This window comes from Diplotaxodon limnothrissa, linkage group LG20 (assembly GCF_057381915.1).
Source record: "Diplotaxodon limnothrissa isolate DT_005_m linkage group LG20, D_limnothrissa_male_GT1.1, whole genome shotgun sequence".
In the NCBI taxonomy this organism is placed as follows: domain Eukaryota; kingdom Metazoa; phylum Chordata; class Actinopteri; order Cichliformes; family Cichlidae; genus Diplotaxodon; species Diplotaxodon limnothrissa.
In genome coordinates this window covers 35,865,519-35,878,409 of record NC_140615.1, presented here as the reverse complement: position 1 = coordinate 35,878,409, position 12,891 = coordinate 35,865,519, and the positions used below count along the sequence as shown (strand labels likewise).

General features: G+C 40.1%; 1 protein-coding gene across 1 annotated transcript in view; it reads right to left on the bottom strand.

The window, feature by feature from the left end:
• elk1 (ETS transcription factor ELK1) overlaps positions 1 to 7,161 on the bottom strand; it is a 32,392-nt gene extending 25,231 nt beyond the window's left edge. Inside the window, exon 1 of the mRNA XM_085344370.1 lies at positions 6,121 to 7,161. Coding sequence (XP_085200496.1) covers positions 6,121 to 6,145 — 25 coding nt within the window. The 5' untranslated portion in view covers positions 6,146 to 7,161. The remainder of the gene's footprint in view (positions 1 to 6,120) is intronic.
• Positions 7,162 to 12,891: the final 5,730 nt, after the last annotated feature.

Genomic DNA, 12,891 nt, shown 5'->3' with positions numbered 1-12,891 from the left:
CTATGTTTGCAACACCCCCCCAAACAAAACAAAACCTTACTTTTTACTAGAGATGAACCGATCAGATATTACGTATCAGTATTGGTCCGATACTGACCTAAATTACTGGATCGGATATCGGAGAGTAATGAAAAATGTAATCCGATCCATTAAATATCACAAAAGCACCTCACAAAACTTGCAACATGGCGTAACTCAGCTCTAGGGCTGCCACAAACGATTATTTTGATAGTCGACTAGTAGGGCTGAACGATATATCGCATTTGCGATAATATCGCGACATGATCAAGTGCAATTTTCTAACCGCAAAGGCTGCGATTATACTCTGGACATGTCCAAATTCATGGGCTGCATCCTCCTGAGGCCGCATTTGTAGACCGATTACGTCACAGCGACGTGCCGAAGGCTGTCCAAATTACTACCATATCCCAGAATTCATAGCGCGGCCCAGCCAAACTCCAGTTTCCAGCAATGGCGGCCGCTACTAAGTTTTAAAATTACTCATACTAATCTTTCTGGGTCACAAAATAAACTTTTAACATATTTTCAGGCAAGAAAGTAGTTGTGTAAACATCAAATATCTGCTCGGTTTATCAAGATATCCCATATTTGCAAAAGTGCTTCGACGTTTTCAGAGGCGTCTGCTACCCACCAGCTCGACAGCTAGCCGGGAGCTCCAGGGTTACTGATGCGGCCGAGAACGGCACAACTCCCGGCACATCATTTTCAGATCACCGCGGAGTTTCGCTGCTCGGGTTAAACGTAATATATAAGTCACTTAGACAACCTAAAAATGTTATTGTTGGGCTTTTTTCAGTGTTTTGTTTGTTCGTGAGTAAATCGGTTTGGCTGAGATTAAAGTTATTAGATTAGATAAAATAAAACTTTATTAATCCCCCGGGTGGGTTCCTCCTTGGTTTTCACACAGCTGACTAAATGTCAAACAGAAAACTTATTAAACAGAAGTATGAGACAGTCGAGAATTTACACCAGTGTCTGGTTATATTTTAGATAGCAAGAAGCAGACGGCCGAGTTTATTAAACTCCACCGAGACAGCGGTGACGCTAATCAGAAGGCTAGACCGTCCAATTTCACGCCTTTAAACTTTAAAGGCGTGTTTGTGTGTGTGTTTATACAATTGCTATTATGTTTGCACTTTATGTGTAATGTTACTGACTGCAGAGATCAGTAAGATGTGTGTATTTTTTATTTATTAGTTTTATTTATTTAATATTATTTTTTAATTGAATGACTGTCTAGTAGTTCACAGATGTCGAAAAACTGAGTGTGGTAAAGCCACTGATTTTTTTTATGTATATTTCTGCAATCTGCACATTGTACTGACTTTCATTTTAATGTTTACACCAGGGTTCCTTGTCAGCACTTTATGCTCAGATGTTTGTAAGCTAAAAATAAACTATTGTGTATGTTCAAATATACTGTTGTGATTGAAGAAGTTAAATAAAAATGTCAGTCATCAATTCATGCATCACCTCATGTCATCATAACAGAGGTCTGTCTTCCAGGAAAGAACAGTTTAAAATTAATGTAATATAGTATTGGCCATACTATATGATGTATTGCTTGTCTTTGTTTAATAATACAGAAGACAAAGACCTTAAAAAATAATCGCATATCGCATCGCAATATTGGGGCAAAAAATCGCAATTAGATTATTTTCCATAATCGTTCAGCCCTATCGACTAGTCACCGATTATTTTTGCGATTAGTCGACTAATCAGATCATGCATCCATTGAACGTAAAACGTACAGCTTATTGCCCCAGCAGCATCTGCTCTTATATAACTATCATTAGCTTACAGCTTTAAGTGTTTAAGGTCTGTGCTAACTAAAAATACAGACAAGTTGATGGGTTATTAAATTTTAATGACATTTGCAGATTGTTTCAGTGAAGTTTAATAAACTCCTTGCTATCTAAAATATAACAGGACACCGCAGTATATTCTCGAGCATCTCACACTTCTGATAATCAGCTGTCTCCTTGACGTTTATTCAGCTGTGTAAAAACTATAACTTTAATCTCAGCCAAACCGATTTACTCAGGAACTAATAAAATACTGAAAAAGCCAAACAATAACAGTTTTAAGGTATCTAAGTGAAAGCGAAAGACGGCAGTGGGTTTGAAAACGATTTGCCGGGAGTCCGGTGTTCTCACGGCTCTAGTGAGCCTCGCCCCCGGCTAGCTATCGAGCTGGTGGGTAACAGATGTCTCCGAAAACGTCGGAGCGCTTTTGAAAATATGTGGTGTCTTGTAGGGCTGCTCGATTATGGCTAAAATGATAATCACGATTATTTTCACTGAAATTGAGATCTCGATTATTTGACGATATTTATTTAACCCTTTAAGACCTACCATAGAACCAAGTCCGCCAGAGCTTATATTATTTTTTTTACATGTTGTAGTGCCATTTGTGGGAGCATTTCAAGTTGCTATACAACTGTTATAGCCCATATTTTAATAATATGTATGCATTAAGTCCATAGTAACTACATTAATTGCAAAAAAGTGCAATAAACTACAAAAAAAATTGAAAATAGTTTTTGTTTTTTTAACATATATTTCTACTTGGAGAAATTTAAGAGGTTTATCCCTCAAAACTTTAAATACAAAAAAGTTGCAAAAAATAGTTTACAACAACAGGAAATTAATTTTGAGTGTCTTCATAGTTTTATTTTGGAGATACAGCAATTTTTATATACTGCAGGAAAAACAAAAACAATCCTATGATGCAAATTTGCAAAGAAAACAGCAGGTGCATCAAAATAAACTATTTCCAGCAGTGCAATTCGAGTTCTAAGCATCCCAGAAACTATTCAGAAAAGTCAAACATGACCAGTATAGGCTTTTAAGGCCTACAAGTAAAAAAAAACTACATTTTCCGCGAAAATGACATCACTTCCGGTTTCGGGCAGGAAATGGCGGACATGTGATAGTTAGCGGTGACTTCTGTTTCAATGTGCGAAGTGTTACGAACAGCTGATCGGATCGGCAAAGCGTGTTTCTGGAATATTATGTTTTTGTTCCTGCAAGCGCTTTTTATGCAATTTATGTGGAAGGAAACCGTGACCGAGGACAAGCTGATGACATAAGATGTAAGTTTCATATGCAAAACAAATTATTGCGCTAGCTTACACGGTTCAGGTTCTACAGGGATTTAAAAATAGTTACACAAAACGGAGCGTGCTGCTCTGACCGGCTTTAAAGGGTTAACAATAACAATGTATTGAATAATGACTTTAAAAAATAATATAAAATAGTGTGCAACACCACTGAAGTTTTTTTTTTTTTTTTTTTTACCTCTCTTTTCAACCAACGGCAGTCACTCTCCTCTCCAAATAACTTCTGCTTAGCTTTCCGAGCTTCCCTCGGGTCCTCTTAATCAGCGGTCTCAACCTTTTTTGCGGCACGGACCGGTTTATGCCCGACAATATTTTCACGGACCGGCCTTTAAGGTGTCGCGGGTAAATGAGGGAGGGGCTAATAATCGGCTCAGTCATTTTTAATGATCGTTGAAAGCCCAGATCGTAATCGTGATTAAAATTCGATTAATTGAGCAGCCCTAGTGTCTTGATAAACTGAGAAGATATTTGAGGTTTACACAGCTACATTCTCGCCTGAAAATATGCTAAACATTTATTTTGTGACCCAGAAAGAATAATAAGAGTAATATTAAAACTAACTAGCTGCCGCCATTGTTGGAAACTGAGCTGGGCTGCGATATGAATTCTGGGACACAGCTTCTTCTTCTTCAGGGTTTAACGGCAGCTGGCATCCTTGTACATGCAGTGCTGCCATCTTCTGTTTCAGTCCGTTATTGCACTCTTAAATCATGCTACTTATTCCTGCGTCTTTTGTGATCTTACAAAGCTTCAAACGACGCGTCGACGATTAAACCAGCCGTCGACGATTTTGATAGTTGACGTAATCGTGACTAGTTGACTAATCGTGGCAGCCCTACTCAGCTCATAACCTTAGCCCGTCGGAGCAGTATGTGTCACGTGATAGAGCGGCTGTGGCACATCAAATCCGAATTTTTTGACCCTATGCGACCCATATCCGATCATGGTGTGACAGTGTGAACGGCACAAATCCGATATTTTCAAATCCGATCTGGGTCACTGTCATATGTGGTACTGAATCCGATACATATCCGATGTTTTAGAAAGCGACTGCTGTTTGAATAGTCATGTCGCATTAAATCCGTCTTTTACGTCACTGACACAAGACAGATGCTAATTATCAGCGCTGGAGAACACATCGTGAACGCTTCCTGGCCATCCAGAGTAGATGTCAGTGAAACTGTTGGGAAGACAACGTTAACATTTTATTTGTTCTGTATAATCTGCAGATTCTGACAGAAATCTGCAACTATCCTTTGAAGCACCGCTCCTCTAAAACAGCAATAAGGATCATTATTAGGTTATTTACATTATTATGTAAATAACAAAATAACTTAAAGCAAAAATTGGGAAACGTAAAATCCGAAGTCTTTATATTAAGGGCCATCAGTCAAACAATATTGTTTGGTCTGGGTCTAAACAGAGCGCGTTGTGTGTGACATCTTTTGCTCATGCGGGCCGCTTTGAGCGTTCACACTAGAGCACGTTTGCTGTCGCATTTTATTCGTAGTGTGAACAAGCAGACAAAAAAATCGGATTTGATCAAAAAATCGGAATTGAGCATTAAGACCTGCAAAGTGAACGTAGCCAAGGTTACACACGGTTTATTAATTTAATGCTGATAACAGGTATGCTGTATCACACACTCACAGCCAGAAAGTTGGCATCGGATTGGAAAAATGGGTCAGATCAGACAGATGGGCCACAGCTATGTGTCAGGGCTTTTGCTCTGGCTAGTGGTCAATGAAGTTGTGTCATTTTTGAACGAATAGATACTGCCGTTGTACATTATAAAACAAAAATCATTCATTTAGCCAACAGGTATTTCTGGTGCCAACTAGCAAAAGCAGAACACATAGAAGCAATCGATAACCTCAATTGCAGCCCAAAACCAATCAGTATCATCACAACGTTGTTCCATTTTGCACAGTACTGTAAAACTGTAGTGCATACTGTAGTATTTTTGCTCGACCACATTGCCAAGCACTTGCATTATATCTCGCCATGGTGTGCAGCATGTCCTTGAAAAATCTAAGAAAGTGGACAAGTTAAGGACAAAAGAAAAACTCGCAGAACTAAGAAACTGTTTACATCAGACAGACAGCATCTGAAAGTCACGTCCTTAAAACAAATCCAGCAAAAACCTGACACAGGACCTGAGAGATCACTGAAGTTTCAGCAATGATCTCAGTGGAAGGGTGGCAGTCAAGAAAGCAGTGAAAGGGAATGGAAAAGGAAAGGTTGATGTATGAAAATTACACAAGAACTCAAGTGAAAATCACTGACAAAGGGTCTAATTGAGCAATTAATCCAAATTTGATATTTCTGAGTCAAATCATCATCAGTATGTATGAAGGAGGTCAGGAGAAAGCTACAACAGTGTCTACAGCCACCTGTAAAACACTGTGGAGACTCTGTCATGGTTTGGAACTGTATTTCAACCAGTGGTGTTGATCTTTTCAAAAAAGATGTAATTAAAACTGCAGAGACGTACAAATAGATTTCGATTCACTATGCAATACCATCTCAGAAGTTACTGATTGACAATGGGTTTTTTTTAGCATGCTGCATTTCCATTTATGTTCATATGAATTGATAAAATAAAGCAGAAACTGTCATTTTCATAACCCCTGTATTAATCTCTAGTAGTGTGCTCTGCTCCAAATCATAAACAGGTATTAGTGCTGTAGCAACAGAAAACATATAAACACACACCATCCCCCCTGCAGTGACTTTCTGCCCCCCTACTGTGAATAGTTAAAGAGCATTTAGTGTGGATTTTCTCTCTCAGGCTGCAAGTTTGTACACGCCTGCAGCAGCATGAAAACAATTCAGGTCCAACCCAGCTGCAGGCCACAGCAGCTTCCACACACCTGTTGCAAAGCTGCTGCTTCTTCCCTCCAAAGTGCACAGAAACACACGCAGGACTGCGGTACACACGCACGCACGCAACTGTATCCTGCAGCAGTATTTCTCACCGTTAATCAGTGGGTTGGACTCCATCTTCAGCAAAACGATCCTTCTCGTTGCTGTTTTCTATCTCCCAGATGCCTCACACCACCTCCATGCTGCTGTCCTGCTGTCAGTCTGTCTGTGTTTGTTTGTGCGTCTGTGAGTCTGTTAGTGTGTGTGTGTGTGCGCGCTGGAGGGGGTTTACAGCTGTCAGAGCCAGGCTGAGGAGGCTGAAGAGGAGGCGACGTTCAGCAGCTTCTCTACCGGCCTGCTGGCGTTATGTAACCGCTCCGAGCTGCCGCTGCCAGGCTCCCCTACCTCCATGATAACCACACTAACGGAAAGCAGAAGTTATCACAAAAACCGATATGACAAAACAGAAAAAAAGTCCCTCTTATGTGTCAAAAAACAATCTTCATCCGCTGATACCTCAGTGATTAATTAACATCCACTGTGTTAGTTAGCGTCCAATAGCTTTTCACTGGTTAACAACGCAAATTAGATCCATTCTGCGGATGTGCATGGGGCAAACTGAGGCGATTTTCTCCCGCTCACGTCCCTCTGCCAGAGCCTGGATGTGTTCAACAGCTAACTGGCTATAAGTCCGCTGCCAGGCTAACACTTTTTAGGAAAAAAAAAACTATAAAAATAATAGACGTCTGTGTATATTTGTCTCATCTGTGGAGTCCGTGGTTGTCGTTTAACCACTCCGGTGATGCTACTTCCGGTGTTGTACTCCACAAAGTTTACACAAGTTCAAGGTTTCTCCGGGCTGCAGCGCTTAGGTTAGCTTAGCCAGGCTTAGCCTAGCCTGCTGCTATGACAGCCCCCCGCCTTCCTGCGCTTCTGCTGGTGCGTCAGCCCCCCCAAACAGCCCCTCCGACTGCGGGACAGATCTAAAAGGAGTACACCAGGAACGGTCCACAGGCCTCCGGCATGGAGAAAAAGTAGTTTGTACCATCTGCCCCAGGCTGTTAGTAGGCTGTGTCCGAGGATATCGTATTTAATGCGTGTTTTCCCAGTTTCTTCCTGTTTGGAACCACACGCCTCCTCAACGCTTCCATTCTCGTCAGATTAGCCTCAACACAAACGGCATCACTTCCGGTGTACCTTCAGATTAAAACTAAAATGGCTCAAGCGCCCCACGCTCTCTCTTTAGGAAATGATCGTTTTTCATTCTTATTGCTACCATAGATCTTTTTAAACAAGCCTTGTAACTTTGATATTTTTAGATTACTTAAAATCGATTATTTGCCTAAACTCAGGAATGGAAGCTTGTTTCCAGCACTTTTTAATTTAAATGTATTTTTTTTTTTTTACCATTATTACTTATTTATTTTATTATTCATTTATTTAATGCTAGCCATATGCCAAAATTTAAGTTTAGTATCTCAAAATTTTGAGTTACTCACATTTTTTAAATACCTAGTAAGGTATTCACCTTTTGCAGAGCTTGACAAATATAAAGATTTTTGATCATTTAACTGGTTAAAGAACAGTTACAGTGACTTGTTTTAATATTTTTGCACTTTGTAATGCTGTAATTGTTAGTGGAGGCTTCTCTGCCTGAGAGTGTCATTAGAGACACTTCCTCATAGAAAAAAAGAGTAAAAAACAAAGAAAGAAAAGACAGTGTAGGTAAAAGAGTGTTTAGAGGAGTCTCAAGTCTTCACTAAAGACAAACTTTTCATATTTGACTGATGAGTGCACACGTGTAATTTTCATGTCTCATTGACCACTGACATTAAGGTTAATTAACCATTAAAATGAGGTTTCTGAGTGCAGACTTGCTTCTCAAAGTTCAGCATCAGCTCGTTGTCTGGGTTTTAGCAAAATTATTTTATATATTTGGGGGTTTTGCCCTGTTTTTAAACCTCGAATCAGTGACCGAATCAGCCAATGAATATTATCATAAATCTGTGTGGAATTACGTTTTCAAATGAAAGGTTTGCGGGTTTTATGTGCTCTTATTTTGAAGAACATCCTTTCGCGCTTTGTTTGAATTCCGGTGAGTGAAAGCGCCGTTTCTGCAGCAACGGGGGGTGACGTCACGACGGCTGTGCGCTCCATGGACAGGAGTTCTGAGTAACTCCGCCAAACTTTGCTGAACGAACTCAGTGAAACGCATCTTATCGATGTCAGATCTGCACTCTCATCGCACCGCTGCGGTCTTTGCAAAGATAACCGCTCGCACGGCCAATCCCATTTTGGAAACAGGGAATAGTGCTCGTATCTCAGGTACTGTGATAAAATAAGGTAAGTCTAAATTTGTTCACAGGTTTTCACAGTTAAATCTCTGTCCCTTGTTCCCAGGCTTTTCTCTCTACATGTGTTTCAGGTCTTCGGTGGGCGGGGCTCCTGAGCACACCTGGAAGGTGTGTTCCCAGACTATAAATCTCTGGCTGGGACTCCCGCGTTTCTCTCTCCCTGCCACCATGCCGTGTGCTGAATTAGTTTCTCTTTAATTTCTTAATAAACTATTTTCTTAAAGGTGTGTCCGCCTCTTTGTCATATCCTTAAGAACCGGGTTGTGACAAAATTATATAAACTGGACGTTATTTTTGTTAAAAAGCTCATTCTCTAATAATTCAGATGAAAACCTTTTTGTTTTGAAGTTTGAAGTCTGTCACTAGGAACCAGCTGTAGCCATGAGGTGACCCTGACCTATACTCATGGTAAACATCGTGTGAGCACTGCTACTGACAGTACTACTGTAATCTTTCATTTACGTTTAAGGAGGAAAGCAGTGAAAAATATTATAAAAATGCTATCAAAATATTTCTGTCTTCAGTAAACAGTAAAATGAAATCAAAGCTGAAAGGAATATTGAACTAAAACTGCAAACATGTTGCAAAATTAAAATGCAGCAATAATCTCAAGCACTAATTATTCATAATATTCACTTTATAAGAAGTATAATATTGTTTATAATAATCAATTAATTATAATTTTATCTTTTTATAAAACATCAGGTAGATTAAACTACAAGGTCTCTGAGAGAGCTAAAAAAAGGTACTTAAGGAGGATTTAGGTGTTAGTATTTATGGTGTTAGCATACAGACTCAATTACATTATTACCTGTTATACATATTTATAGGACAGTGTGACATCATCAATAAGACCAAAAAAGTTTCAGTTCAACTTTTCAGCCTTTGCATTGTTTGACTTGTTGGAGGCGTCTCAGACTTCCTGGATTGTAGGAAATATGCTAATCCTCCACACTGCTCGAATCATCACCCTACACTGTGCTGTAAGAGGGGCCAAACAAAGCCCCCCCTGTTTAAATCCTTGGTGACAAAGTCTGTAATCTGTTACACTGATGAGATCGGGTTCCTTTCTCTGTTGAACTTTCACACCCAGAGGTGGAATGTCTTTGAATAATTTATGTAATCTGGATGGAGAGAAGTGTAGTCTGTGGACGGTTTTGAACGTGAGCATTTATAGAAGTACCACCAATTTTTTCCAAAGATTTTTCCCAGACTTCATCAGCGATCTGAGCGTCCACTTCTTCATTCCAGTCTAGTCGGAATGATCCCGAGGATGGAGCTTTACAGCTCCACTGGAAGACGTCTGATTATTCAGGACACTGTAAAGCTGCATGAAGAGGTCTCTGTTCATACTTTGGGACGTGATTTTTAGAGTTGTTTCAAACTCTAAAAATGAAAATAAATGCAAATGTGAAAACTAAAACGTCTGCTGTAGCTGGCCATCAATACCTCATACTCTTACCCTTCTGCTTCTAGACTTTAAAGACGAGCTCCTCCAGACCTGCTATACATGATTAAAGCATATCAGTGTGTCAGCATATAGATTTTTGTCAGTATAGTGAGCATCTGAGACCAGACTTTTAATGGGTGTTGCACTCTAGGATTCTCACTGTAAAAGTCTAACTGTTCGGGAGTGATGTGAGAGACGTCTGCCTGCAGGACATGTGTTCAATCCACAGCCAAACAGCCATTTTCATCTAGGTTAGTGCCAGGAAATCAACCACGCCACAAAGATAATGTATTTATATATCAGCAAAGTATAATTCAGACTGGGGGAAACCCAAGCCACCTTCCTGTTTCCTGAAAAGCTCAAAAAAGTCCAAATGTGAGCGTGAGCCTCACTCCTGCAGAGTGTCCTCTTTGGTCTCCTCTCAGTATCAGCAGTTTACTGGAGTATAAAGACTGTTTTTAATAACATATGGCAAACTTAAAGGCAGATCTTCTCACTTGTTACACCCAGGTGGTGTTCTAGTTCAGCAATGTGCTGCAGATTTGTCTTTTTGTTGTGAGGAATGTTTAAATAAATTCCCAAAGCATCGCAAGCAAAACGGAATATTTCTAACTGTTTCTAATTTCTTTTAAAGACCTAAAACTAAAATACTGTAGATCTGCAATACATCAATAAAAATAACGAAAATGACTAAGATTAAAAAGCTTTTGGCTCCTGAAGTTGAATCTTGAAGGTTTTACATCGATAAAAGAAGGATAGAGAGAGAGAGAGCAAATGTCCACAGATCCTTTCTTGCAGTGCACTGGGATGACGTCTTTCACTCAGAGTAACAGGGTTTGAATCTTGATTTCAAACTTGACGTCGTTATTTTGTTTTACAGCAACTCTCATTAAGGATTTCTTCTAAAGACGTTGGCTGAAATCACCTCCTCCTGTCTGACTGCAGCTAGAATCGACCACATGCTGGCCGAGCTCTGGCCATTCAGTCGGCATCACATCTTTCTCTTTCTTTCCCTCTGCTTCTTTACGCCACTGCCTCTATTCAGCATCCAGTTTCCATGGCAACAGGTTCTTTATGGCGCTGCATCTCTAAAAAGCAGCTGAGCTAATGGCCAAGCACCGCTACATCTTGTTTCAATAATCGTTACATATGCTGAGGGTCTGTTTGTGCGTCAGTTCGACGCACAATCGCATCTCATCGGAGGATTTCCAAAAGTATGTGGACAGTGGATCACGTGTGACCCTGCTGCAGAGATTTCCACCCGTTCGGAGCAGGATGTTTCTGTTCTGGCACAACCTTTTATCTCCCAAATGAAAGATTTCTTTCTAAGATTATTCAATTATTTGTTTAATAGTAAGAACCGTGTAGAGAAGGACCCTCATTTCTGACAAACTCACCTGGTCTGTGAACATTAACAAGCTCAGCAGCACTTCACTTCCTGAGGTTGCTGGAGAGGAACTGTGTGCATGGCAAACTGCTGGTGGCCTTTTATTATGTGTAGAAAGCATCCCGGTGTACTGCCTAACAGCCGGATGCTCTGCAGCAGATAAAAAGGGTAATCAGAAGGAAATAACAAACACATTACCAAAGACTGCTGGCTGCACACTCCCCTCCCTACAAGAAGCTGTTAATGCAAAATATCACCTTATAATCACTAAATATGATTAATAATAATAATAAATTGTATTTATAAAGCACCTTTCAAGACACCCAAGGACACTGTACAATAGATAAAAACACATAATAGAACAATGACGAACAATAAAAAAACAAAAGCACAAGATAAAATTAACAAACAGTGGGCTCACAGTGAATATGCAGATTTGAACAGATGGGTTTTGGGTTGGGATTTAAACTGGGGGAGAGAACCAGTGTTTCCTTTATCTGGGGGCAGAGAGCTCCACAGCCTGGGAGCAGAACAGCTGAAAGCTCTGCTGCCCATGGCGGTGAGGCGGAAGGAAGGCACAGAAAGCTGGATAGAAGAAGAAGATCAAAGCGAGTGGACAGAAAAGGTGGTGCTTAACAGGTCAGACAGGTAAGGAGGTGTGAGGTTATGAATGGCCTTGAAGGTGAGCAGAAGAAGTTTTCTCACTCTGGACTCTGCTTGACCTGTTGCCCGGTGGTTGAAGGTAAAAGTCCATCAAAACAAAGGCAAACAGTGCAGTTACTGTCTGAAATCGAATACTGTAAAGCACCGTCTCTTTCATTCTTGACACCTTAATATTGATCATTATTTATCATCTTCTGCTGACTTTTCTTTTTTTGAGACAGAACTCGCACTCGATTTTTTGTATTTTATAATGTGATAACAACAAAAGCATTCTGATTGAAATAATGGTGGAAAGACGTGAGTCACAGTCGCTGTACTCATCTTTTAAATTACTCCATATAAATGTTATATTAGTAAAATATGTTTTTTTAAATCAGTAAAATGTCTGAAACATATTTATAAAAAAAAAGTAGAAATAATTAAAAAGTACTAACAGAGAAAATTGTACTACGTTTGTACTAACAATAAGAAAATAAGACAAATATGGACACATGTTCAGCAAAATAAATATTTCAAAATATTAAAATAACTGAAACTTGTTTTGGAAGCTTATTAGTCCATAGAATGAATGAACATCATTTAAAAATATTATTGAAAAAATTACTGACATGTAAAAAGTTTATCATGAGGAATAACGTACAAAGGAATAGTACAAAAAGCTCAAAGTGGGGAGAGCCAGAGAAGTGTGGCAGTACAGAGATCCAAATATGGCCAAAGCTGAGCGTGAAGTGGGGACAGGGAGGAGGCGGGGGGCAGAGGAGGCTGTTTGAGCAGCAGACTGCAGCAGGTGGGAGTGATGACAACAGCCAGGGCTGGTCTGGGAGCCTCTTCAGCTTCCTGTCGTGACATCATCAAAGCGAAAGACGTGTTGCTTAGTCCAGGAAGAGAACAGCAGTCGAGGAGGAAGATGGTGGGAATGAGGCAGCAGGATCAAAGAGAACATGAACTTGGACCGAACTGTGGAAACCAGAGACACACCGTGTTTGGCAAAGGGGAGTCACCAGCCCCACTCCTGGAGGATGGCTGACCG